Here is a 21,825-nt window from a genome sequence, read left to right as displayed (position 1 = left end):
TTTGTTTAAATAAATTTATTCTTGTCTTAGAAAAATAAAACGAGTAGCCAATTTAGTTAACGGAAAATATCTCACAGACTTAAAAGCATGCCCAGCAAGCATAGCCTTGTAAGACTAAATTAATGTTAAATCAAAGCAATTTGTTACTAAACCAACCTAGTCTGCAATTCACAGTTGATTACTACAAAGTGTATTTTTAAAATTTTTTTTTTTTTTTTGGCCCATATAAAAATAACGTATTGCAACTCAAAGTGCATTTTTAAAATAAACAATCAACTATCTTTATCAAATTAAATATTTACACCATTTGGTTTTTACAATCAGAAATGAGCTTCATGCGATGACCATGGGAACATCATCTGAAAATCCAGTTATCATTGGGGCTTCGTCATCCTCATCTCCTGAAAAACAAACCCAGAGCTCTGTTCAGGTTGCATGGGGCAAAAGTGAGGCAGCTACTTTTGGTAGCCACTTTTTGGCCACAAAACTGCCCTCAAAATTACTCTATCAAGGCCTCTCTCATGCTTTTCCTGGCTGTTTGAGCTGTTATATTCAGGTTTTAAGTGATTTGCGTTTGAGTGGTTTAAGTGGAACTACTCAAAACACTTGTCCTGGCCTAGCTTTGTGCTCTTAGGAAAGGATAGAAATGATAAAAATAGGAACACTGATAAGAGATTTTTATGCCAAAGTTGGAGAAGGTAGGTCTTGCACTGATTTCACCTCCCCAAGGCTGTGCAGGGGACCAAGGGTTGGTTACCTACCTAAATCATCCCCCGAGGAGAAGATGGCAGAGCCCAGGCGGGAGCTGTAGTGGCTGTTGGCAAAGGCTGTGAAGCTGTTCTGCAGCCTCCTGTGCCTCATGTACAGCACCACAAAACCAACCCCCAGGGTCACCAGCAGCAGGAACAACACCGGGACCACGATGGCAGCAACATCTGTGGATCCACCTGTTTTGGATGCAGAGGAATCCTCACCTGAGATAAAGGAGGGAGGGAAGCACCATTAGCAACCCATAGCACGTTTCATCCTTCTTTTCAAGGAGGATGGGGTCAAATTCCAGGGGCTTACCAGTTCCCAGCTCATCATAGAGAAGCGTGGCTGGCTCCCCACACATCTGCCCGCTGTACAGGCAGCTGGCCTGGACACTGAAGGAATAGTTGTGGCCAATCTTCAGGTTGGAAACTTTGAAGAAGTTTTCTGTGGTGTTCCCAAGGTAAGCCGTGATGTTCATCAAGCTGTCAAACATGTGAATCTCATAACCCTGAGAGTGGGGAAAGCAAAGACAGAAACCCTGAATCACTTGGCTGCAGAGGTCAGGTGTGCTCCTTCTGACAAGGCTTTAAAACTTCTTTTTTCTCCTGAATCTCACTTTGATGGAATGAGTGGGGCTATCAGCTGGGAGTCAGCGATGTGGGGCCTCCTCCAGGCATCCATCAGCATTTACTGACCTTGGCCAGCTCAGGGAACAGAGATTTCAGTCTGTCTGCTCCACTCTCTTCTTAGCAAACACCCAAGACCACCCAAAACAGAGTCAGTAACAGTGATGGATTTTTTCTTTTTTTTTTTTTTTTTTTTTTGGCATAGTTTGCTACCTGCCTGGGTCCTGACAGAGAATGTGTCACAGATTTTCTCTCCAAGTCCTAACACTGCCAATTCCCAGCTGCCACTGATGTGCTTCCCAGCATGGTGGGGCAGTGTCCTAATCCCAGCCCTTTGACACATGTGACACTTGACAGTCGAGGATAATTATGTTCCAAAAAGGTGGATCTATCAGCTTAGTCCTGATATAAATTGAAGTGAGCTCCTGGCAGTGGTTATGCTCTAGGTTTTTCTGAGACATTGCCTGTAGACAGCACAACTTACCCGGCTTTCATTGAAATTACTTTCCTTTAGTGCCAAACTCTTCCAAAAGAGCAGAATATGATCATTTTCTGTTATAATTTTTAAGGCATCTGGTGGGGACAGTGGAACTGCAAATGAGAAAAAAAAAATGGCAGGGGAGTTAGGTTTTTAACACTGATGGTACTTGTCTTTTCTCTGAGAAATAGCAATGGAGGTCACTTTTGTAGCTTAATATTTAGGGATCAGCACAATATTCTGCTTTTAAAAGGGCTGTACTGGAGGAGAGGATACTGTGGCATGGTTAGGAGTCTTTTAGTGGGTTTTTATGGTATGACTGGGAGGATATTCCATCTTCTCTACACTCTCCCAGCACCCACCCAGGAGGACTCTTTCCTTTACCTGTGTTGATCTTCATGCTGGATTCTTTGCTCATATTTCCCAGTTGAACAATCACGTGGTATTTGCCTCCTGGTTCAAGTTTCTTAATGGTGTATTCCACCGTGCTGTTCCGGGTTTTCACTTTGTAGATTTTATCTGTTTTTCTTACCAAATCTTTAACTGCAACAGCATATAACTGGAGGGGGTGGAAAGGCACATGGTGAAAGATCTTACTTTCCTGCAGGCTTGGTAGCAATCTCCTACACTGGAAGGTCATTAGAAGTGGGGGGGGTGACAAAATTTAAATTAAACCATGCCTGTATGCTACAGGAAACCTGGGGAGGGGAAGTGGGATGTTGCTGGGCAAGCTGGATCCCTTCCTGAGATCAGTACTTACAGGTACAGAAAATGCAGTTGCTGGAACAGATGAGGGCAGGAGGGAAATATCAGGTTGTATTTCTTAATGAATTATCACAAGGATGCAACACACAAACTCCTGCCCTGACAAAGCTTCCAGCTTTGCTGGCAAGATTTATGCCTTTTAAACCTTTGCTGCTAAAGGCTCTGGACCAGACTAGCAGCAGAAAGCTTGCTGAGAAAATGACTCCCTTTCAATGGAGCCAGCCCTGTCTGTACACCAGTGTGCCAGAAAACAGAACCAGGCTTTGCTGGGGAGGGTGGACCTGATCCCAGCTTCAGTTCCCCAGCAGCAGCAGATCTGTCTCTGAGCCAGTGCAAAGGGACAGAAGGTTGTCATGGTTTGAACAGGAGGGACTAAAGCAGGAGGGCTTTGAGACTCTGAGAGGGGTGGAAGGCAAAGGGAGGGATCTATTCCCTCCCATTTCCTGCCATACTCTATAAAAGATTGGGAAGTCAGCATCTCCTCCCTCTTTTCCTCCCACTTCCTGCTGGCTGTGCTGCTGTTCATTGCTGCCAGCTTGCTATGTGCTATCTATGGGGTTATATATATATATATATATATATTTGTATGTGTTTGTATTCTTTGTTACTTTGTCCTTTATGTTCCTGCCTTTCCTTGTGTTAGTAAAATCTGTATCCAATTGTTTTTCAGTTTTCAACTCGGAGTCTCCGCTCCTTATTCCCCTTTTATCTTCCCCTTCAGGGGGGCAGGGGGAAAGGGAAGAGAGGAATTCTGCCATTAGCTTTGTGGTCTGCCCAAACTGCTAAGCTGTGACAAAGGTGCTGTGGGATATTACCATGTCCTGGTCGGGTGAATCGTAGGGAGATTCCCACTTGATGACCGCGAACGTCTTCCCGGTGTGCACGGAGTGGAGGTGCCGAGGGGGAAGCCGGTTGTCAGGGATCATCTTCACCACAACGTAGTCAGAAGGTGGCCCTTGGTAGGGAGACATCACACGGACCTCGAAGGGATGACACAGTGGTTAATCCTGTGCCCTTTGGGAGCCAGCTCCAGCCCACGGAGCAGGTGGGAGGGGGAAGAGGAAAGCAGCTTACCAGGAACAGGTACTGCTCGTCCCGCTGCACGATCACAGTCATGTTGTGGGAGGCTGTGGTGGTGTTGTGAGGGCTTCTGTACAGCTCTAGGAAAGATGTGGCATAGAAGATGCCATAGACCTGCAAAGTAAAAGGCACAAGAGGGATGGTACAGGTTTTGGTAAGGGTCAGAGCTTCCATCCTAACTTTCACTGGCTGTGAAACGTCCCTCCCTTATTAGGGACGTGACACAAAGACCTTTCTTCCTCTGGGCAGTCTCTCCTGACCAAGCTGAAGTTCAGTCTGCCCACTCACTACTGGACTCCCCACCCTAAAATCCTGGGCTTAGCTCTGATAACACAGCATTCAGTTAAGAGACCACTGGAGCATCATGCTGGTATCTGTATCCCAGCCACTGATCCAGTGGAGAGCAAAGAGACAACAAGAACCCTTGCTTTGCTTGGGTTTAAGAGGCAGCAGGTGCTTTCCCTCATTTTTTTGAACATTCCATTTTTAGTGCCTTGCAATTCCCTATAAATAATCCTTCTTGTGTGCTCTGAGCTGGACCCTGTCCAGCTGGGTGAGAAAAGAGAGTGAGGTGATGCCTTACGACGTTCCTGGGTCCGGTCCAGCTACACTCCACTGCAGTCTGGTTGATGGCCTTGGCTTTGAGACTTGGAGATGCAGGTCTTGTCCCAGTGGTCACCACGTGTGCGAAAGACAGTGGGCTGTCCCCCAGCTCTGTCTTAGCCCAAGCAGAAATCTCATAGGGGGTCTGGGCTGTCAAATTGGCCACTGAGCAAAGAAGAGAAACGTGCGGCGTTAGGTGGGGCAGAGTTGTGGGGTGGCAGGGTGAGAGCTCAAGGAACAAGTCAGAAACAAATAAAACCTGAACAAACAAAAACCTGCCCCTTGTGGTTGGTGTTTTGGTTCATTCTGAGTGGGACTGGGACTCTGGTATCTACTTCACCTGTGCTTTTCTGTATCAGGATGCTTTCCCATCTCCATGCTCTGCACACCAGTGCAAAAGCAGTTCCAAAGTGGGAAGTAATCTGATTAATAGGGATGTGCAGTGCACCCAAGCCCAAGAAATTGTTGACCTTTGGCAGAGCAGATTAGGAGCCACAAAAAAAAATCTCATGTGATGAGAAAAGGCTAGTGCAGCTCCGGGGGATAAATCTCAAATCTGCTTGAAATCTCCAAGTCCTAAAAAGAGAGGTCAGAGATTTCCTAGTTCGTCCTCTCAAGTTTTATACTTTCCTAAGCAGAAACTAGTCAGTATTAAAAATAAAACAAACAAAAAAAAAATCCAAGAGCTTTCATAAAACCTTCCATTTGATGTTGATTAAAGCAGAATTTTACACCTTCTACAGAATTTACCTTTTTGGATAGACTTTTCTCCTTCTATGATCAGAGTCCTTTTTTCCTGCCTGTGGGTATCAAAAGTCCAGTAGATGTTCACAACATAACCACTGACCTGTCAAGCAGCAAGGGCACAGAACACAAACTATCAATTCAGCTGGTTTTGCATGCAGTGAAAAAGTCACCACTGAAAGTCTTGGCATTGTATTTTCCTTCCTAATTAAGAGAGCTGAGGTGGTTGATGAGCAGTAAGAAATAATTAGGCATGAAATAACAGTTTCATAAAATAATTGCTATACTGAATTAGGCAGCTTATTCCATCCAGTATTTACTAGTGACCCAATGCAGGCTTTTTTCTTTCTTTATTCTGTTTCAAAAGTAAAGGTAAAAATTTTACCTTGATATTAGTAGTCATTTTTAGGCTGAAACTTATGGAGTCCTCGCTGTAGCTCTCAATGTGTATGACAGGGGGAGGGATGACTGGAAGGAAAGGGAAAAACAGCTGTTACTGCAGCACAAATTGATATAAATACTTATCAAGAGGGGTCAGGTGAAATAAAGGCTTTCATTCATCTCTCAGCCCAGGAATCCCCCATGTTTCCAGCCCTACTCCTGAGACAAGGCACACCTCCATCATTTTTCCAGCCAGCCATCTAAAAACTGCCTTACCTGTGCCTTGCTTGGCACAGGCTGAAAGCAGAGAGGTCTGGACACAGATATTTTACTTCTGAATTCAGTGGGACAAGCTCATATCACACTTAATGGCTTCTGGCCTTCCAAGGCACTGGTGAAGGAAGTCAGGAGCTACTGGTGGGGACAGCTGTCAAATGCTTGTGTGACACCTTAAGTGACAATTATTACATTCTCTCAACCTCTGGTTTTCTAACTCATGTACTTCATATTAGCTGAACCCTGTAATTTTAGTAGCATGATGTTTTCTTTCCTTTCTTTGTCAGCATAATGAGGATGCACTTTTATCTAACAAATTAGCAGACAATTTTGACATCGGGTAGGTTTGGAAGAAAAACTTGGCATGAATACAAATGATTTCAAAAGCTTTCCCTAAAAACATTTCAGAGGGAAATGATTTGCTGTGTTGTTGGAATTTGTCTCCTGTCAGACTGTAAAGCTGTGATAATTCCTGGGAGCCTTAGTGGTCTTTCAGTGGTTTAAAGTACATGAGATACAGAAACCATCAGAATCATAACCTAAGAGGGAGAAGAATGAGCAAACATCCTTTCAAAAAGGAGTTAGGGGAGGCATTTAGCCTACACAAGTCAGAGGGAATCCACCTGCAGTCCAGGAGAGAGGGGCACCTTTTGCAGAAGCTTCTTGCCTTTTTTCAGAGCAGTACATCAGGAGTTCAAAGAGTCAGCAAAGTGTTCAGACTTGCCACTCAACTCTGAGGCAGCTCAAGTTCAGTAAAATGGTACAGCAAAGTTGTTAAATAGTGTAAAACAATAAGGAAAAATAAAGGAGGAGGTGGTTTTGTGTGCTGATGCTAACACTTCAGTGTTGTATTTCACCTTTTGGCTATGCTGTCCAAGTTGACTGAAACATTTACCTTTGCCTTTTGTGGTGGTTATGGATTTGGAATCACTCCAGTTTCCCACTCCTCGACTAGTTACTGCAGCAACCTTTTCAAAGGAGAGGGTTAGGTTAATATGAACAAAAGTATGCCAGCAATATAACTTTGTATAAAGCAAACAGAGAATGAGCTTAGAGCAAGGTTATGGACGTGGTGAACCTCATGGGAAAAAGTTGACCCCACTTCCCAGGGAACTATAAGAACCCATCCTCATCCAGCACAAGGAGGATGGACAAGGGCAGAGGATGTATTTCCCAGGGCCCACTGTGCAGACTTTTATATTCTATTCTTTTTAGTTCTGTCTACAATTACCCAGCTTCTCCCATTGTGTACACTCCCCACAGGCAGAGCTGCTTTTTTTTTTCCCCAGTGATACAGTCAGGCCCAAATTTATCTCTGGCCCAGATCTGGTGGTATTGGACATTGGAATGGACAATTAGTACATAGAGAGCTCTGAAAATACTCACTCTGACTATGTATAATGTGTTGACCTGTAAGTTCTTGATCTCTGTGTCGTTCTTGGTGGTTCTAAGGGACGACCACTCCTTGGATCCACTCCTGCTGTATTCCACCTAGGAACACCAGAATTAGAGATGAGGGCTCCACAGTCAAAATCTCAGTAGAAAGAAGTACAAAAGCTCAAAATGAAATTAAATTAAATGAACTGGTGGACAGTGTTGCTAGCAAGGGTCCTGCAGCAACAGGGTTGCCTGGTGCTCTCAAATTTCCTCTCCAGAATGGCTGGTTCCAGGCATTCCCTGCCTGCAGAGATAGCTGGGTTCAACCCGTGCTGCTGTGAGGCTCCAGCAGCCTTCCCCATCCTGCCACTGATCCAGACTTGGCCCTGCAAGGCAGCAGAACTCACAATAAATTCCCGTATCAGGCCGTGGGGGTTGACAGGAGGACTCCAGCAGCACATCACCACACCCTCAGCTTCTTTCTTCAGGGACAGCTGAAGGTTAAAGGGAGCATCAGGTACTAAGGAGAGAAACAGAGGTGTTACAGGCAGTTGCAGTTTCCACAGAAGGAAAAGCTTGGTGTGCCCAAGAGGCTGGGACAAAGGAGGGATGGCCAAACAGTTCTGGGTCACAGGAGATGTCTTAGTCCTGCAGTTTAGTAGTTAGGTTGTGGTGTTGGTCAAAGGTTGGACTAGATGATCTTGGAGGTCTCTTCCAAACTAAAACATTCTGGGATTCTGTTGTGAACTTCCCAGTGGAGCAGACTGCCTAAGAAAGTTGTGGATGCCCCTGAGAAGTGTTCAAGGCCAGGTAGGATGGGATTTGGGGCAACTTAGTCTAGTGGAAGGTGTCCCTGCCCATGGCAGTAGGTTGGAAGTAGATGAGCTTTAAGGTCTCTTCCAACACAACCCAGTCTGAGATTCTAAACCACAAAGTCATGGGGAAGAAAGAGAGCAGATTGGTGACTCTGTGCAGGGCTGACTCTAAGCAGAGAACTTGCAGCCCTCTGTCCCCTTCCAGCACAATTCCCAGGCCTATGTAAAGACTCCTTTTGCTCATAACAGGTTATACCTCTGTGCTAGCTACTATCTGGTCACTGCTGTGAGGTGCTTACATCCTTCAGGTGCCCGGAGAGTGATGAAGTCATTGGTGTTGTAGACCCGGCTGAGGCACTGTACTTGGACTTTCACCTGATAGGTACAGTCAGGCTTGAGGACCTTCAAAACACTGTTGGTTTTGTTGCTGTGGGTTTCCAGAACCTTCCAAATGCTTTCACCAACAGTCCTGCATGAGAGTGATGTGCCTCCAGTCAGGACAGTGTTTAGTAACTCCAGCTGATAATATCTACCTGTACATTAAGAGCTTGCTGCTTAAATTTGGGTTTTTTTTTTTTCAGTAAAGCCACACCACCAGCTTGAAAAGATGCTCTCTTAAAGCCTGAACTAAACGTAGCTTAGTGACTTCTAAGCACCAACCACTGACATTTTCTGTAACTGCTGTGCTCTAATTTCTTGACTTCTTTCTTGTTGCTAGCAGCCCCAACAAGACAAGACCCAAGCAGAAAATAAAAGCCCAAATACAGCCACATCACTGCCTTGAGGTGTAGTGACATGAGGCAACCAGGTGCCAATAATTGCCAGGTAGTGGGCTTGACTTAAGCCCACCTGTGCCTAATTAGGGCAGCCCCTACTGCGCATGAGCAGGATTAGGGGGCCAATAAAAGCCCTGGGGAAGCCAGGGGGCTGGTTTAGCCACCTTTGGAGCAGTAGCACCGATCCAGGCTGGTCAGAGCACCATTTGTGAGATTCTACTGGGACACCTGGCTGCACCTTGGAGTGCCACATCCACAGAAGAGGTTTGTCTTGCTACATCTGGTGGAGAATGGGGGCAAAGACCTCGACCTATCCTGCACTCAGACGAATCAGAAGGAAGGGAGCCAGTCTGTCGCAAACCAGCACTAGCAGAAAACCCAAGGAGTCAGGTAAGAAGATCCACTACCTTTCCTTCTCTACCACTGATTGACCAAGAAAGAAAAAAGGGAAAGATGGGATTGTCAGCAAGCACCCCTGTTAATGAAAAGCTGGTGACACGGGTGAAGGAGCAAGAACTCTCCCACCCCCTGTCCTCTGTGGCCATGTGGGAACTCTGGCAGGAGGTCAGTGACCTGTTGGGAAGCCTCCATGCCCAAGAAATGGCAATTATTGGCACCTGGTTGCCTCATGTCACTACATTGAGTAGATAATCTGGTGGAAACAAAACAAGCTCTTCACAAAAGCCTCCTAGTTACAGCTATTTTAGGTTGCCTTTGCAACAAAATACTAGAAGCCTTTCCCAGCCTTTCCTCTCAGTGTTTCAGGCCTGTTGCTGCCTGGGGTTTTGCTGTGAACATGAGCACCCCAATACCTGTGTTTATGCTTCTCCTAGCATGCACTTGGTGTGAGTAGCAAGGGGCATAGGATGTACTACCTGTAGTAGATGTTGTAGACACAGGAGGTTGAGGACATCCTTTTTGGTCGAGCCCAGGTCAGGGTGACATCCCCAGAGAAATCAGCTGTCCACTGGAGGTTCTGGACTTTGTAGACTATTGTGTCATCTAAGCAGGCAATGGGAAGAGTTAGAGTATCAGAGGGAAACAAGCCTTTTGTTGCCCAGAGCAGAAACAGGAGTTAGGTTTGTATTACAAATGATACATGGAGGTAGAAAGAGCAGCATGACTGAAGGGAGTATCTGCACCATTTAAATTAGATGTGTAGTTTAAGTGGGTGTTATCAGTGGGAAATCAGAGCAGGAACATACCCCTGGTGCTCTTAGTTCCCCCCCCCCAATGTCTTGGTTGTCTTTATGCTGATTCATGCAAGCATGACCTTACCTGCAAGGAAAGGTAAAGTGTGGCAGTTGACTAAAGACTCTTCAGCATCATTTTGGAAGGGTATGAGTGCACACTGATTTCTGTAAGCTAAGTAACTCTTCTACCCTTGTGATTAAACCTATGCTGTCACTGTAAGGCACTCAGGACCTTTCTCTGTGTGGTTTTCCTTAGCACATCTCACCTTCAGCAGAAGGACCCAAGCAAAGTCAGAGCCCATGTCCCAGTGCCATGGCCTGGCCCTGCTTGGGTGCTCAGCTTCATTCCTGGTTCTTTACAGAATCCGAGTGGATCAGAGCCAAACAGCCACTGCTTTTCTCTCCCTAACCAACTGGCAGTGCAAGCCAGCAGGCATGTGGGTGCACAGGCAGGCATGGCCAGACAAGCTATCCAAGGGAAAAGAATGGTTTCCCCTCGGCATAGCAGCCTAGCCATGCATCTTAGCAGCTCTGTCACCCTCCCCTGAACCTGCTACCCTCTCCCAATCAATATTTAATTAAAGAACTAAAACCTGATTGATGCTTAAACCCCCCAAGCAGGTCAGGAGGAAAGCAGCTGAATGTCTCAGCTGGCCAGAGATTGATCACTGTTCTTTTCCCAGGGTGGGCTGTGATTTGTGTCCTGCCTGTGGGGCAGCCAAAGGGAGGACCAGTGATGGCAGCAGGGCATGTGCCACAGCTCCCTGGGTCACCTTGCAAAGGAGGACAGAGACAGGGACTGTTTCTTCACCTGTGGGCCATGTAAAATAAGACAGGTTTGCTCCTACCAGTCTTAGAATCACTGCTCTGTGCCTGAGGCTGCTGGAAGACAATTTGTCAGTGTGGAAGCTGTCAAGAAAATTGGGTTCTGGACAAGGAAGTAACTTGGGACAACTGAACAGAGGCAGATACATCTAGGATGTTGTGAATTAAAGGTCACATACCCAAGAGAGCACCTCTGCAGGCTCACACAGAGCAGGGCATGAGCAAGGGGGAAGGGCTGCTGCTTACCAGTACAGTTCCTCTCATCACTGCTGTCAGAGCAGTCCAGATATCCATCACATCGCTCTGTCACCATAATGCAGGCCTCCCCATCCTCACATTTATAACCATTAGGGCACAACAGGGTGCTGTGAGTAGCTGAAAGAGGCAGAATGGTCTCAGAACTCAAGGTTTGGACTTCAGGCAGGGTGCTGGGGTGGCTGTGGCCCAAGGATAGAGTCCAAGGGGTGAGGCTATTTCATTCTACTGCACTTTCAGGCAGAACCTGGTGCTTATCCCACAGAAAACAACATCTAATGGGAATGGCATTGGTGGTTTGGGCTTTTTATTCCTTTTCCACCGCAATTGACTGCAGGGATTTTATAGCACTCTTCTCAGGGGCTCCCCCACCCTCCCACAGAGCTTCCCAAGGGAACAAGCCAGGGTGAGACCCTCTCCTTTTCCCCACACTCACGGCAGTTCCTCTCATCTGTGCCATCCTGGCAGTCCCGCAGCCCATCGCACCTCTTCCAGTTGGGGATGCACTTGTGCAGCTGCTGGCACTCGAACTCGAACCTGCTGCAGCGGCCCGGCAGTACCGGAGACGGGGTGGTCACGTTGGGTCCTGCACACACACAGCAGCGAAGTGAGGAACCCATCCGAGACACGGAGGGGACGCAGCTGCCACCAGGGGGGGACCAAAACCTGTCCCCTGGTCCCGACTCCACTAGATGGCAATCTCTTCCCATCTAGCAGCTGGATGGCTTCTGCCTGAGCCATCCTCTCTCCTGACTGCAGAGGGCTGGAAGAGCAACTGGTTTGCAGGGGTGGTCCTGCGGTAATTTCTGTCTCCAGTGGGGCTGGAGCAGTGTCCCAGCTGGTGGCAGGGGCTGTGACCACAGGGAGAGAGCGGACAGCGGGTTTTAACACCACGGTGTGATTTAACCCGGTGATCTGGCAAGGATTTGGGACTGAAAGGCCAATGGGATGTGATCCTAAGGAAAAGGGGAAGGTGAGGAAGAGAAAAGCTTACGTGAGGTAGGGCAGGCTTCCTCGTCGGAGCCGTCGGAGCAGTCCTTGTAGCCATCACAGACCCAGCTGTTGATGATGCAGGCGCCGCTGTTGCAGCGGAAGTGATTGGGCAAGCACGTTGGTGGGGTCGGTGTGGTAATGGGATGGACTGGAGAACCTAAAAATACACAGCACAGAGCTGATCTGAGAGGCTGCCCACAGGCTGTAACTCTGCCCCTTCCCAGCAGGCTGAGGGCTGCTGTCAAGTGGAGGGAAGGGGGAAGGTGGTAACGAATTGCAAGCCCAATGTTTTCCTCTGCTTTTTATCTGCACAGCTCCCACTCGGGATTTCCAAGGACATAGATGGGTGAGAGTGCACACTCAGCCCAATCCTTGGAGACTCTTGGAGCCATGGAAGCTGTCCCAGGCAGCTGATGCTGAGAGTGGTCCTCCAGCGGGCCCCAGCCCAGCCCTGGGGATTTCCCAAAACATAGATGGGTGAGAGTGCACACTCAGCCCAATCCTTGGAGACTTTTGGAGCCATGGAAGCTGTCCCAGGCAGCTGATGCTGAGAGTGGTCCTTCAGTGTGTCCCAGCCCAGCCCTGGGGAGGGCTCCTGAGCAGAGCAGAGAGCAGTGTGTGCCCTTACCCTCACAGTCCTTCTCATCAGACCAGTCCCCGCAGTCGTTCTCCCCATCACATTTCCACCGGTTGGGGATGCAGTGCCCATTCCCACACTGGAACTGGTAGTACCGGGAGCAGTTTGGAGCCTCTGTTGGGTTTTCTGACAATGAGAGGAGAGTCCTGTGAGCCCCAGTGTTATCTCATCAGTTATCCCACACAGATGAAATGTGGGACCATCTCCAGCCAGGCTACAGATGATCCAGAGAGCATCACCCTGTTGATTGTCCTGAGCAGAATATGCAGGGTCCTTTTTCCTCACCTCCAGCATCCCCATCCCTCACAGCCCTTGCTAGATTCCAGCCACCACTGTTATGTCTGTGTCTGGGTGCTTCATGGGCAGACATCACCTATGATCTGAGAACCAGTGCTGGCAATGAAAGTCAGGCAGAGCATGGCAGAAATAGAGAAGCAAACTCTGCAGCTCTGAAATAAAGATGCAGCTGCTTTGTCTGGCTGGGTACAGCTCCTGCAGCTACCCAGGGAACAGTGGTAAATATTGAGATTGGCTGAAAACTGCCTGTCTCTTTTGGGCTGGGAATCTGTGGAGTAAATATGGCCACAGATGACTTATTCAAGCACAGGATGTGCCAGATGTATTGGATTTTCAGTGTGCTTCACTTTACCTACCTGCAGTGTGAGGAAAATGATACTGATCTCCAAGTAAACCACTCTACAATGCACAAGTGGAACACTACAGACACATTATATTTGTGCACATCAATGCCTATGGAAAATATGAAGAAGCCAGCACTCTGTGCTCCTGAAATTCCAAGGAGGTTGGAGCTATGATGACAAGAGACCCCCAGGCACTGCTCACCACAGTTTGCTTCGTCGGAGTAATCGCCACAGTCATCCATCCCATCACACTTCCACACCAGGCTGATGCACACACCATTTTGGCACTGGAAGCTGAACTGGTCACAGGTCCGGTGGAACTCAGGATCCTGGGCTGCAGGGGTGGCATGGAGAGATACGAGAGGTTTAGTGTAAAGACCAAGGGCTTGAGGGAAGCTCATCACTGAGGAGGAAGGAAGGAGCACACGCAGAGGCAATCATGGACTTACAAACAGAGCATTACAACACAGAGCCACCTCTTAGGAGGTCTGGCAGCTTTCTGGGACTCTGGGAAATGAACCCCCCTCTCCGTGCCTCTGGTTTCATTCTCCATCCAACCCTCCTTTTGCCAAGATGCACAGTACCACACTTACAGCAGCCAGCATAGTTGGCATCTTCATCTGATCCGTCTCGGCACTGGATGATGCCATCACACACCATGGAGTGGAACAAGCACTGCTGACGGTTCTTGCACACAAAATCCATGTAGCGGGTGCACAGGGGCTCTGGAGAAAGAGGAGGGTCAGGAAAGTGAGTGAGGGGCTGGATTTCAGGAAGTTACAGAAAGTTTCCCAGACGAATTGCTCCATCTCTGCCCCTCTGACCTCATCAGCGAACTCGCCAGGGTGCGAGGGGTGGGCACAGGCACCAGGAAAGGTTTGGTCACCTCCCTCAACACCGCCCTGAGAGCTCATCCATCCCCCTTTCCCAGGGGGCTCGTGATTGCTAAGGACAGCCTCCCCTTTATCTCCCCAGGGCTTTTCCCTTGGGCAGACCAGGAATGCTGTCAGCCCCCCACTGCCAGGGCCCCCCCACCTCCTCACCGCAGTGCTGCTCATCCGAGGCGTCGGAGCAGTCGTTGACACCATCACAGTGTTTGCTGGTGGGGATGCAAGAGCCATTCGGGCACTGGAAGCCATTGCACTTTTTTTCTGAAATTCAGAATTGGGTGGATGGTTGTGTGGGGTTTTGTGGGTTTTTTGTGGGTTTTTTTTTTTTTTTTTAAACCCGCCTTTAGTTAGCCACGGCACAGCCCCAATTGCCTTCTCCCCGTGTCTGCCTGCTTTTTGCAGGCATGGGCATCATCCCCCTGAGTTTGCCATGGCTTTGGCTCAGGGAATTTGCAGCAATCCCCCCACCCCATGGCAGTGCCATACCACAGTTGGCGGGGTCCTCGTCGGAGCCATCCTGGCAGTCGGCGTCACCGTCACAGGCCCAGCGCTGGGGGATGCAGTGACCATTCTGGCACTGGAAGCTGGAGGCCTCACAGGTGTGATATACTGCTGAAACCAGAGGTGTGGGCACCACCTCAGCTGCCACAGCTCTGGCACTGAGTCAGCCCCCGTTTCAGCCCAACCTCTCCTCCCTCCTCCCTTACACCCTAGAAGGTCCCAACACCTCGTGGATTCCAGGCAAGAAATTGCCAGGACTCCAGGTTCTGACCATAGCATTATGGCATTTTCAGGGTTGGAAGGGACCTTTAGGTTCCTCCAGTTCCAACCCTTCTGCCATGGGCAGGGACACCTCCCACCAGATCAGGTTGCTCAGAGCCCTTTCCCTTTGATTTTGGTCTCTGGTCTGTGTGAGCAAAGGTGATGATGGAGATGGTGAGAAGGGTCACAGGGAGCCAGCAAGCCTTGGCAGTCCCTCCCACGCAAGGACAGACTCAGAGACAGCTTTTAGTTAAGGCAAGGGAGGTTTTCCTGTGTTGCCAAAGCAAATCAGAAATACAATTCCCCTTGGGCTATCCAGGGAGTAGGGCTCTGCCTTTCCTTAGGCTCCTAACTGGAAAATATCTGCCTGTGGGGTACCCTGGTTGATGCCCAGGTTATGCTGTCACTTTACAGAACAAATGCTGCTCTTCAACCAGGAGAGCACTCACCATTATTAAGAAGAAAAGCAATATTCAGCTTAATTAAATTGTATGCTACTGAATCTCAGGCTAGCGAGTGACATGCACTTGCAGATATTTCAAAATACTACAGTCTTGTGGCAGTAATATTCTATTAGGTATTCAGTGTGAAATGTAATTATTTTAGATAAGAGTGATAATTGCAGCTGGTGGAGTCAGATGAAATGTTTCTCGAGTAATTGTGATCCTCTCAGATAATTTCAACTTCAGGCCTTACAAACCCAATACGCTTTTTGAAGTGGTTTCCTCTCCTGTAGTAAGTAATTCTCTCTGGAGAAACTCATATGAGAGATAAGTGATACCAATATAAATTAAACCTTCTTCTAGAGCCATGCATTTGGAATACTAATAACCAGAATCCCCAGTGCCACGTTACATGGCAAATACTGCAGGGGGCAAACATAGAGGGGTTCAGAGACCTGTGAAGGATCTCCTAGATCCTCCTGCCAGAGCCCCAGGACAGAAGACACCCTCCTAGTTTGTCCCAGCAGGGCTGCAAGATGAGCAAAGCCTCTGCTGATGTCCCCAGGGGCTCTCCCAGCCCCATGTGTGCCCTGGTATGGCAGGCAGTGCTGATCCCTTGAAATATCCCATGTACTGCTTTACAAGTATGGTCTCAAGCCTTTCACTGATGGACTGAAGTGCTGCCCACACTCAGAATTCATGCAAAAATTTAGATTTTTACCTTGGTTGGCTTTTTTTGTTTTTTTTTTTTTAATGGAAGAGACCAATACATTGTTATCTGTTGGCTTTTCTATTGGGGAAAGGGCTCTCCCTGCATGTTAATTTCAGCAGCCTGCTAAGGGTCATCAGTTTTATACTGTGGCACTGTATTTACTGTATATACTGTGAGGAGGGTTGTGTTGTGACTTTCAACTGCAAATAGAGCATGAAGCTCAGAGGTGTAGGACTTGCTGCAGGAGAGGCGTAGCCAAGGAACAAAACCATTTCTGGCAGCCAGGTTGCATCAGTTGGAAAACAAGGGTGGATCTGCTCCACGTGACTCCCCACTCATGACACCCTCTTCAGATTTCCAAACGCACAGAGCAAAGTGAGGCTGCTGAGAAGAGCTGCTTCCCCCATATAAATCTGCCTTTCCTTTAGCTAAATGAATGGTGGGGAAGCTGCAAGGAGCATCCCTGTTTTCTGCAATGTATTTAAATATCAAGAAATGGTCTGAGCTGAAGTGTTCAATGCCATTGGTGCTCACTGGCCTGTTTGCTCCCTCCATGCCAAAAAAGGAGCCCTTTTTGGGGGGGTCAGAAGCCTCCTCTGGCTGCCTGGCAGCCACAGACCTGCTTCCTCATTGAATGGTGCTTCAAAGACACAGCCACCACCAGAAGGTGGACAGCCCAGTGGCCACCTCAGCAGGGCACACCCATAAGTGCAGTCTTGCAAGTAAAAAGCAAAGCTGGATCACTGTGCAAAGTGCAAAATTCACAGTGAGCCCTAAGGCCTTTTGAAGGCACTGGAGGAAAGAAACCCTTTGCTTTTGGAGCATCACATCATCCTGAGGTGAGCTGCAGGCTGCCTGGCTTAGCTGACAGGCAGGGAAACTGAGGCACAAGATGCTGGCTGCTGCCTGACAGCACCTCAGGCTGTAAGTCATCAGTGCTTGCAAGAGAAGGTTATTGACCGTGTCACAGTGCTTACCTGTGCAGTTTGCTTCATCAGACCAGTCCCTGCAGTCATTGTCACCATCACACATCCAGGAGAGACGAATGCACATCCCCGAGCTGCAGCTGAATTCATCATTTCTACACTGGTGAGCCTCTGCAACACACAGTTCAGATGTTATCAGGTCAGGGGAGGAAAGCTTCATATGGGCTATTGACTGAGGAGGGGAGGCTAATATCTCAGAGGTGACAGGCTAGACAGCCCTGCAAAGCAGGCTTGTCTTGAAAACATGTTTTCCTGCCTTGTGCCTAGCACTGACCAACCAAGAGCTACCACCTTGCTGTTTACCAGCCCCTTCCCTCCTTCAGTTCAGCATCCTGCCATTCCCAGCCACTAAGCTGGCAGGGATGGCCACAAACGTGACCTCTACCAAATATTTGGCTTCTAATCTCCCAGTAAATGCCAGGAGGAGGTGGCTGTCAGCCTGGATCTGGTGAAGCACTGCCTTTCCCTACAGCATCTCTGAGCAGCACCCTGCCCCGCAGCACCCTTGCACAGGGAGGGAGAAGGAAGGAGGTTTGAGTGAGGGCACTCACCACAGTGACTTTCATCACTGTTATCCCCACAGTCATCCTCCAGGTCACATTTGTAGGACAGTGGGATGCAGGTCCCCGAGCCCTGGCAGCGGAACTGGGTGTCGGTGTCACACACGGTGGTGGCTAAAGGGATGGAGAGGAGGAAGAGGAGGAGGTTATGGTTAAGAAAATGTCTCCTGCCACCCGAGCTTGTGCATTTCATGCAGGGCATTGAGGGGAGAGGGACAGCACCCTGGATGCTTTGCTCAGTGCAGTCTCAGTTACCTTTTCTGTATTTTACTGTCATTCCACATTAAGCAAAGGAGGGATGTGTTAGCTCTCTGCCCAGGGATCAGGGCTGAAGCCTGCCATGTCCACGCAAAAGCCAGGGGCCTCCACCAATTCCTACCTTCAAACCCAGCCCTTTTTCTGCAGTGCACTGGTCCAAACCCTTCAGGCTTTGCAAAGCCTTGAAACATATGCCCCTCCTGCACATGTTGCTCCCTAATTTTACTCTAAAAGGTGACCTCTGTCCTTAATGTGTGAACTTAAATGATTAGCTTAACATTGGCACACGCAGCAGAATGAGGACAGAAAATCACTTTCTATCTGTACTCCTTTTCTCTCAGCATTGGCTGTGTCCTCAATTAGCCTCAGAAGACAATTACTGCAAGAGATGCTCTCAGATGAGAACTGGCAGCAGTCTCACTGAATTGTAGCTGTTCAGCTTCTCCTCCCTGTGACTGTGAAGGGAGCGGAGGCCAAGAGCTCAGGTGCAATGCTGAGACAGCAAACATCTAAATTTGGAAGGGCCACTGCCACTGCAGGACACTCACGGCAGTTCTTCTCATCGCTCATGTCCCCGCAGTCGTTGTCGTTGTCACACTGCCAAATGCTGTTGATGCAGTTCCCATTGAAGCATCTGTACTGGTTTGGGAGACACGTGTTTCCTGGTGCAAAAGGGAAAACAAAGACAAGCAGGGAGGAGGCGTGACACCAGGCTTTCAGAAGACAAGCCACGCTCCTCCTACAAAGGGCAGCAAGAAAGTCATGCCAGCCTCTCCCCACAGCAGAAACCTCCTCTCAACATAAAGCAGAAGCAAGAACAGAGTGTGGTTTTTACCTTCCTTTGTGCAAGTGTTGTTTTTCATGATGTAGCCACGAGGACAGTCACACTTCACTTCCCCTGTGGGCAGCAGGGTGCTGGACACCCCATCGGGGCACTTGCAGCTCCTGCCATTGTTTGACTTGGGCAGGCAGAGCAGGCTGCAGGGCTTGGTGATGCAGGCATTCTTCCCTGGCATGAGGAAAGGGACATTGTCATGGCAGAGAGCTGGAAATGCTGCAGGAAGCCCAGTTTCCCCTGCCAACCCAGGCTTGGGGTCACCCCCCTGTTAGGAGCAGGCTCTGCAGCACTGAAATGCACAGAGCTATCTGGTCCAGGGACACAGAGGGCCTTAAAAGGTCCTCCCAGCCTCTTGCAGGTTGTTGGCTGGCAAAGCTCTTCGATGGTTTTATAGCCATCAGAAAATGAAGCCAATCCCTTCAGATCATGCATCTGCACACTGATGTGATTACCTGTTGTCTTTCCTCTGTAAAAGATTTTCATGTCCATGATCCCATTCAATCGTCCGACTAAAATCTCCATTCTGGAGCCACTGTTTTTGGATGCTCGGAAAATACTCAGCTGTGACCAGTCGTTCCAGTAGATTTCATTCTGAAACAGAGGCTTTGCTCTTAGGGGGATGCATGAGAATGTGCCAGGAGCAGAAAAAGAGCAAAGCATCATGCTGGCTCCTACCCTACAAATCCAGAGCGCTCAGTGCTCTTCTGCTGCCTGCCTCTTATGCACAACAACCTCTGAGCATGGTTGCTGTGGAAATGCAAACCAACAGGAAAGGAGCTGCTGCATACACACCTTAAACACAGCAATAGCATAGGGGTGAGGGAGGCTGTCCAGGATGACAGATCTCTGCAGCCCAGTGAAATCGACCCTCTCAATCCTGTCCATATAGGCTTCAGTCCAGTAGATCCAGTGGTCATCCACAGAAATCCCATTTGGCCACCTCACACCCTCTGACACGATGCACCTGGCCGATGACCCATCCATGTCACTCCTGTAAATGCCAGCTCTGGAGTCTCCCCAGTCTGTCCAGAACATCAAGCTGACAAAAAGCAGAGGGGTTACCCAAAATCCAAACAAAACAGCTCACTGAAAGGAAACAGGTTACGAAGCAGAGGTTTCAATAGTTCACATTCTCTTGCAAGACATGGCTTTGGAAAGGGAGCTCTCTGCAGCTGTAATGAACACCACTGCCAGATGTACAAGCAGCAGAGAGGCTTGTCTAGCTGTAGGTTGCAGTGCAGCTGTAGGTTACCTTCAGTTGAACTGTTTTGCTTTAGTGCACTTGGTTAAAGGCAGCACAGGATTATCAGTGCTACGTTTGCAGAGCAGCAGCCACCACAAAACCATCCCCAGAAAGATGGAACTTGTATTTGGCTCTGGAATTTGAGCACAGCTTTACTTCTCACACATCACTGCAGCTTCTCCCACTAACCAGATCAGGAAAAGTTATTTATAACCATCAATAGTTATAATAGTGATATAGTGATGCAGGAGGGGCTTTACCAGTGCGTTTCCCCTTGGGAATACCATGTTGCTCAGCTACTTGTGAATTTTTTCTTTCTTACCCATCTTGGGGAACCAGAGTGAGGGCTCTGGGTCGTTCAAGTATGGAGGAATTGAGGACAGTGAGTCGCAGGTCTCCATCTGGGTTGGCAACCTGGAGGTGTAACCAAGGGAAGGGTGTGCTTAGTGCAGGCAATGCAGAGGGTGAGTGCAGTGGTTAAAGTCACGTGGAATCTGTGGCAGGTAATTACTGACACCTAAAAAATGGCTGCTGTGGGCACAGGGAGCAGTTATTGTAAAAGGGATGATCTAAGAGGCTAGATGGGTGTATTTATTGACACTTGGTGTGACTAAGCAAGCAGCCAGCAGCAGCACTGTCTGTACCCTGTGTACTCTGTGTTCCTCACAAGGATGTTGCTTTTTAACCCCTGTTTCTGCCACACAACTCAGCCTCATAAACTGACCTGCATTTAAGTACAGATGGCTGAATGGTATCATACCCTCTTAGCATTTTAGACCCCATAAAGTGGCAGGTGGGATGAGGGTCAGTGGCCAGCAATGTCCCCCCAGCAATGAGACTTCAGGGCAGCTGCCAGCTTAGGTCCCAGCTGCCTCAATGATGCTCTGACCCAATCACCTCTTTGCAGCACGTGTGGGCACAGCCATACCTCAATTTTGGGAATCCCAGCATTGACCCAGTACAGCAACTGACTGAGAGGTTCAAAGGCCAAAGCTTCCACTGTTTCCAGCCCAGTGCTTATGATTATTTCCTGCCCAGAGCTGCCGTTGAGACAAAGGCGCTGAGAAAAAAAAAAAAAAAAAAAAAAAAAGAAGAAAAAGAGTCAGAATCAAAGATGAGGAAGTTCCACAGCCTCGAGGTGAGCAGGGCGAGACATGCAAAGCAAGCCCTAACAAACAGACAGCTTGGAAGGGAGGAATATTCCAAGACAAACATTTGTACTTCGGGGTGTGTGTGCACCACCCGCCCCCGGGTGCAAGGAGGGGACGCGGCGTGGCCGGCTGGCACCGCGGCGACCTCTCCTCTCCCCGTCTCACCTGTATAATGTCAAGGGTGACATCGGCCCAGTACAGGCAGTTGTGCTCATAGTCAAAATCCAGGGCGACCGCCCCTCGCAGCCCAGCCAGGGGCAGCTCCTCGCTGAGGCCGGAGGCGAGGTCGTAGCGGTGGATGGAGTAGCGGGTGGCGTAGAGAATGAACTCGTTCTCCTCTGCAAGAACAGGGAGCGCCTTCTTTTAGACGCCTCTGGCTGTTTTAGGCTACTCAAGGGGCAAAAAGAAAACATTTTTTTCTTACCTTTCTTTTTGTTTTTGTTTTTTGTTTTTGTTTTTGTTTTTTCTTTACCCCTGACCGGAGGTTTTAGCACCTCAGCAGCAGGGGAGGCAAAGGCCCTTTGTCTCCGTGCAATTAGGTTAATGAGAACACACTAATAGCCTTATCTGAACACACTGTGCCCCTTGTTTGGGCTGATGGAGGAGGTAAGGACAGCGAAAGCCATCGCCACCCCTTTCCTTCCCATGTTAATGTGCTGGGAATTAGAAATTTAGAAAATTAGAAAATTAGAAAATTAGAAAAGAATACTGATTATTAGAAAATAATTAGAAAAAGAATACTGATCTCCCGGTCCTCAAAAATC

At 48.5% G+C, this 21,825-nt stretch overlaps 1 protein-coding gene across 2 annotated transcripts in view; it reads right to left on the bottom strand.

Annotated features, from left to right (window-relative positions):
- The window catches only part of SORL1 (sortilin related receptor 1), a 43,252-nt gene continuing 21,427 nt past the window's right edge, over window positions 1-21,825 (bottom strand). Inside the window, exons 17-48 of one of the 2 annotated variants that reach the window (XM_071769260.1) lie at window positions 21,227-21,399; window positions 20,839-20,970; window positions 20,233-20,324; window positions 19,460-19,706; window positions 19,120-19,258; window positions 18,665-18,838; window positions 18,378-18,491; window positions 17,563-17,685; window positions 17,003-17,122; window positions 14,595-14,720; window positions 14,262-14,369; window positions 13,812-13,943; window positions 13,421-13,552; window positions 12,569-12,703; window positions 11,942-12,097; window positions 11,384-11,533; window positions 10,939-11,067; window positions 9,550-9,676; window positions 8,198-8,367; window positions 7,491-7,603; window positions 7,093-7,197; window positions 6,602-6,674; window positions 5,435-5,517; window positions 5,056-5,152; window positions 4,286-4,470; window positions 3,697-3,816; window positions 3,438-3,602; window positions 2,242-2,416; window positions 1,864-1,970; window positions 1,069-1,261; window positions 762-974; window positions 1-401 (exon numbers count right to left, since the gene is read on the bottom strand). In XM_071769260.1, coding sequence (XP_071625361.1) covers window positions 334-401; window positions 762-974; window positions 1,069-1,261; window positions 1,864-1,970; window positions 2,242-2,416; window positions 3,438-3,602; window positions 3,697-3,816; window positions 4,286-4,470; window positions 5,056-5,152; window positions 5,435-5,517; window positions 6,602-6,674; window positions 7,093-7,197; window positions 7,491-7,603; window positions 8,198-8,367; window positions 9,550-9,676; window positions 10,939-11,067; window positions 11,384-11,533; window positions 11,942-12,097; window positions 12,569-12,703; window positions 13,421-13,552; window positions 13,812-13,943; window positions 14,262-14,369; window positions 14,595-14,720; window positions 17,003-17,122; window positions 17,563-17,685; window positions 18,378-18,491; window positions 18,665-18,838; window positions 19,120-19,258; window positions 19,460-19,706; window positions 20,233-20,324; window positions 20,839-20,970; window positions 21,227-21,399 — 4,376 coding nt within the window. In that variant the 3' untranslated portion in view covers window positions 1-333. The remainder of the gene's footprint in view (window positions 402-761; window positions 975-1,068; window positions 1,262-1,863; window positions 1,971-2,241; window positions 2,417-3,437; window positions 3,603-3,696; window positions 3,817-4,285; window positions 4,471-5,055; window positions 5,153-5,434; window positions 5,518-6,601; window positions 6,675-7,092; window positions 7,198-7,490; window positions 7,604-8,197; window positions 8,368-9,549; window positions 9,677-10,938; window positions 11,068-11,383; window positions 11,534-11,941; window positions 12,098-12,568; window positions 12,704-13,420; window positions 13,553-13,811; window positions 13,944-14,261; window positions 14,370-14,594; window positions 14,721-17,002; window positions 17,123-17,562; window positions 17,686-18,377; window positions 18,492-18,664; window positions 18,839-19,119; window positions 19,259-19,459; window positions 19,707-20,232; window positions 20,325-20,838; window positions 20,971-21,226; window positions 21,400-21,825) is intronic. The other variant, XM_071769261.1, reaches the window with a different exon arrangement.

This window comes from Heliangelus exortis, chromosome 26, assembly GCF_036169615.1.
Source record: "Heliangelus exortis chromosome 26, bHelExo1.hap1, whole genome shotgun sequence".
In the NCBI taxonomy this organism is placed as follows: Eukaryota; Metazoa; Chordata; class Aves; order Apodiformes; family Trochilidae; genus Heliangelus; species Heliangelus exortis.
Note: the sequence above shows the minus strand (reverse complement) of the source record. Positions and strands in the feature narration are given on the sequence as shown.